The sequence below is a fragment of the Centruroides sculpturatus genome, unplaced genomic scaffold, assembly GCF_000671375.1.
Source record: "Centruroides sculpturatus isolate CEXI.00-Female unplaced genomic scaffold, Cexi_2.0 scaffold5192, whole genome shotgun sequence".
NCBI lineage: Eukaryota > Metazoa > Arthropoda > Arachnida > Scorpiones > Buthidae > Centruroides > Centruroides sculpturatus.
Genome location: NW_019389278.1, coordinates 1 through 4,763, shown reverse-complemented (window position 1 = coordinate 4,763; position 4,763 = coordinate 1). Strand labels below are relative to the sequence as shown.

At 28.6% G+C, this 4,763-nt stretch overlaps 1 protein-coding gene across 3 annotated transcripts; it reads left to right on the top strand.

Moving 5' to 3' along the window:
* The first annotated feature begins 658 nt into the window (after positions 1–658).
* On the top strand, positions 659–4,604 carry LOC111617219. Of its 3 annotated transcripts, XM_023358547.1 has the most exons (5): positions 1,476–1,601; positions 3,054–3,212; positions 3,286–3,454; positions 3,536–4,138; positions 4,206–4,604. In XM_023358547.1, exons 1-5 carry the CDS (start codon positions 1,555–1,557, stop codon positions 4,371–4,373), a joined length of 1,146 nt encoding a protein of 381 aa, XP_023214315.1. In that variant the 5' UTR covers positions 1,476–1,554; the 3' UTR covers positions 4,374–4,604. The 3 variants fall into 3 exon arrangements, with proteins under 3 accessions (XP_023214316.1, XP_023214315.1, XP_023214313.1); XM_023358548.1 differs by lacking the exon at positions 1,476–1,601 and adding an exon at positions 659–1,251 and having other exon boundaries at positions 3,286–4,138; XM_023358545.1 differs by having other exon boundaries at positions 3,286–4,138.
* The last annotated feature ends 159 nt before the right edge of the window (positions 4,605–4,763 follow it).

The following is a 4,763-nucleotide window of genomic DNA, read 5'->3' as shown; positions in this document are numbered from 1 at the left end:
ATATATATTTATTTTTATCTTTTTGTGTTCTGTAATGAAATTCACTTAAACAGTCATGTAATTAGTTTAGTAGTAGTGTGTACATTTGTGGTGTATATGTGCGTACACACATATACAATACAACAGCGGTTTCCAACCTTTTTTGACTTGCTTCCCCTTGGCAGTCCATTTTTCTAAGTTTTATTTCCCATTTCCCATTTTCGCTATGTTTTATTTCGCGTGTTCGTCAAACAATGGCGCCTTGTACAATTATACAGCGCTGTACAATTACATGTAAAAGAAGTTTTTAAAAAAATTGAAAAACATTGAAGGAAGGACACAGAAAAATATAATGAAAATGTAATTATATTTTTATTTAAAACTAAGCATTAAATGCCGTGACGTCGCCAAAGGCCTCAACACAGAATCCGAATATTTTTATATTATAATCACCATTATTAATTTACCATAATTTGTAAATTCCTATTCTACAGCAATTAGTAAAGATTAATATGACGGTTTTTCACAGAGTTTTATTTCGATAACAACAGCTGAATAATAATAAAATAATAATAATAATAATTACTACAACCTACAACTAATCCTAACACCTCTTTTCATTATGTTAATTGTTCATTTCAGTTGACTTTGACTCTAAGAAATATTAATTTTTGTTGTGTATATAATTCGCTAATAATAACACAATTATTTTTTAATATACAAATGATTAATTATTGCTTATATTTAGATATATTAAACTTTTAAAGCAGTATTACTTATAAAATTAATATTATTTAAAAGACATACATCTTTACTATATCTTAACTATTTATTTTTTCGTAGAAAACGTCCGGTTTATGGAGGTTCGTATCTGGATAATCAATACAAATTAAGTAAAGATCAAACAAATGTATTGACTAGTTCCATATACATCAACTTTCCTAAGGCACACATACTACTTCAAATACCGATACCGGGTCAATATCGAAAATAATATCTTCCGGAATTTCTGTAGAAGAAGGGACAATCTCAGAAGCATCTGCTAGTACGAATGAAATTTCGAAGCGTTCAGAACTTTCAAAATTACAAGCGATAAGTTTTATAGATATTTCAACAGATAAAAGTACTGCAAAAGAAGATACTTCAGAAACTAGTGAGATTGCTAAAGAAATAAAAACAATTCTCAAAACTCCATTACATCCAAGAAAATCTCCAACAATAGATTCGACGTTAGATAAAGACGTTTCTACAGATATAACTTAACCAAACTCAGTAAGTTCGTAATTATTCTAAAGGAAATCAATTATTATATTGATACAAGCAATTAATTTGAGAGAATATGTTCCTCTACAAATCCACGTCTAATTTATTAAATATTTATCAAATTAATTGTCTTCTGATCGATATTATCCTGTTATAATTAGATATAAATAGATAAAATTAGATATGCCAAATAATCAGATATTGTAATAATAATAATATCTGATTTTATATATTTTATTGTTAAGCAATGTATTGTCAATATGAACAATACATTATATGGTAACTGAAATCTAATTACTTTTAACAAAATATATGGCTGGATTTAGTGGCAAAGATACTGATATAAAATGGGATCCGAGGTATTTATTATTTATTATATATAAATTTAAAATTTTGTATATACAGGGTGTAACGATATTTTAGAGATACAGTCGACCCCCCTATAACACTGTTGATTTTTCCGTTTTATATGAATTCCATGTTATACGAGTCACTTAGATTTTACAAATACGTGTTGCCGGGCTGTGAACGGCTCACGTCTAAGTGACTCGTACAACATGGAATTCATATAAAACGGAAAAATCAACAGTGTTATAGGGGGGTCGACTGTACGTTCTAGGGTCGAAAATAAGCTTAAATTCCTCTAAAAAAACGATTTGTTTTCAAAATCTGAACCTCAAAAAAACAATTATGTGTTAGTGTCCGCGGAGGACATTTTGAGTTTTTGTAAATTCTGTGAAAAAAAATGAAGTGCTATTGAAAGTTTCCAACTATTTTTCTGTCTTTTTTTTCCTATAAAGCGAATGGTTACTGTAAAATCCGTGGATAAGACTGTTTACGTCTATTACAGTAGGGTTTACTTAGAAAATATTTACTTACTTCAATCCGTCAACAGCAGCACAAAAAAAAGGGAGAAAATGCTTTTAAAACTTAAAAGCTTTAGTGTTAATATTTTGACAGGAAATTTGAAAAGTACTTTGATTTTTAAGTCGAAAACGAAGCGGATTTTGAAAACAGTTTATACAGGATTTTAAGCTTATTTTTGACTTTATAATCTATCTATAAAATATTGGCACGGAACTTCGTTATATACTGTAGGCCTATATGAAATTAGTAGCTTATTAAATTAGTTGATATTTTGATTAAAATTTTCTGTTTGAAATTTAATGGTTATTAAGCTTCTGTGTAGTCTTCTAATTTGAGGACTTATCATATCTGTTGGGAGTGTTTTCACTTGGACACCAAGCAATGGCGCGTTATAGTTTCATGGGCGCAGAGGCAAGTTTGAGTTATAAGCCCTATCTTCAGACATTTTCTTTGGGGGATTATTTTGGGAAAAATACTTTTTTTATATATAAAAGATCGAGTTGGAGTTCTATGTTGATGAAATCCCCCTGGCAATTGCCCTTTTGTCTACAGGATAACTAACACAAGAAACCTTTTTTGGCCGATCTACTTTATTAAGCATGAATTTCGGTTATATCCTTCAGTTTAAAGTAGATGGTTTTTGGGTTAGAAGTTATTTTACAAATTTACTGAAGACTATACACTAAATATACATTTTTATTGTTTATTTTTATTGCATTATCTTTCTATTGTTTTTATCTGAGACCATTTTAAAAGATACATTAGTTCTTTGGCGGTTTTTATTTTCTAAAAGGAAATTTTTAATTTAAAAAACTCTTTTTCCCATTCAGTTGACATTTCTTAATACAGTATTTCTAACATAATTTATCATAAATTTTAAAATTATTTTAATAAAACATTAAACATTACTTTACGAGACAAATTTTATTTTGTTTCGTTAATAGAAGGATTCCAGACCAAGGAGGTTCATATCTGGACGATGAAAAACATAGAGAAAGACGTGACCCTCTTAAAGATTCTACACAAATATCAGAATCCCCTTATACTCCAATAACGAGAAGATTGCATTTCGACTCATTTGCATCTGACGAACCTGGAAATAGGTAGAAATATTATTAATTTTAATAAAGTTACATTCACAATTTTTCCAAAAATTTATATATTTTATAATTATAGATCTCAACTTAAAACTCCTTTCTCTAATTTAACGCATTTTGAAAATCAATTCGTAAGAATTAAAGATCTGATACAGACTCAAAGAAAAAAAATGAAAGAAGAGATTGACGAAATCAGAAGTCTTATATCCAGTCATTTTTCTAGCGTTGGAAGAGGGACATCAAGAAAGGTTCAATCGCTTTCTGAAGAAAGTCAGAAGAAAGTAACATTTCCATCTTCAACTCTTACAAGTTTTCATTCTTCTTTTAAGGATTCTTCAAATAGAAAAGATGCAGAGACTTATATTTCATCAGATACAGAGAGAACTGGACAAATAATCACTCCTAAACAAATAACTAAAAGAATGAATTTGCCTTCTGGAGTTTCTGCGAGAAGTAGTTCAATGAAATACGAAAAATTCACTCCACCAGCTAACACTTCTGTAGATAAAACTATAACAACAGGTTCTGTATCTTCAGCAACAATACGTACTGGATCAACAATTCCAGATAGACTTCCATCACTCGAAACAAACAAGAAAAACGATTCTGTCGTAAATTCAATGGAAATTCCTACGAGTCCTAAAATTCAATTACATAATACTTCAGGTGAAAAATCTGCAAGAATGGATTCAAAACTATCTTCAATCTCTATAAGGACATCTCCAAAATCACCAGTGAAACACGAAACGAAAAATTCTGCTGATATTGATTTCAATGATAAAGTAAAAATGTCATCCACACTTCAGTGGGACGAAGCAATAGATAAATTAGTTACTAATTATTCCAGAGGAAATTTACTTCATATTGAAATCGACTTGAGTCAATATACCACTGAAGAAATAACTGTGGACATAGTAAACGAACATTTAATGGTACAGTACGTTATCATACATTCAAGATTTTAAGATTTCATTAGAAATAACTTAATTTTTATTACAGGTAAATGCAAAAGTAAGTAAAGAACTTGATGAAAGAACTATTATAAAGCAATTTCGGTATAGTTTACGTCTTCCAAAAGGAACAGAATCCAAACATATGTCACGTTATGTAACCTTAGGAGGTATTCTTATTATCAAAGGAGTTCTTCCAAATGCTTACGAAAATTAGAATACATTTTTATATTCAATTTAATATAATTAATTGTTGTAACGTTTCAATACCTTAATATTTTATTATTATTATTATTTTCGCCAAATCCTTAAGTTATTATACAGATGTTTTATAAAACATTAAATAAAATCATTTATTTTTATTGTAAATTTACCATATTTGAAGATGAGATACCAAAAATTATTATTTTAACAACTTCCTGTATTTATTTTATGCAGTAAAATTATATTTAAATGCTATTGTCTTTCAAAGTAATCTCAATTTTAACGTTTTAATATGAAAAAACAGTAGGTTATTTCTTCGTAGAAACAGTAAGTGTAGAAAATTAGTTTTTCTGTAATTCACGAGATGGCAGCAGATTTTCTATAGAAATATTTAAATATATTT

Excerpts from the sequence above, each read along its gene's own strand:
- LOC111617219 (XM_023358545.1), top strand. The coding sequence starts at position 1,555 with ATGGCTGGATTTAGTGGCAAAGATACTGATATAAAATGGGATCCGAG. Across the intron at positions 1,602-3,053 it reads GATATAAAATGGGATCCGAG|AAGGATTCCAGACCAAGGAG; the intron begins GTATTTATTATT and ends TTTCGTTAATAG. Across the intron at positions 3,213-3,285 it reads TCTGACGAACCTGGAAATAG|ATCTCAACTTAAAACTCCTT; the intron begins GTAGAAATATTA and ends TTATAATTATAG.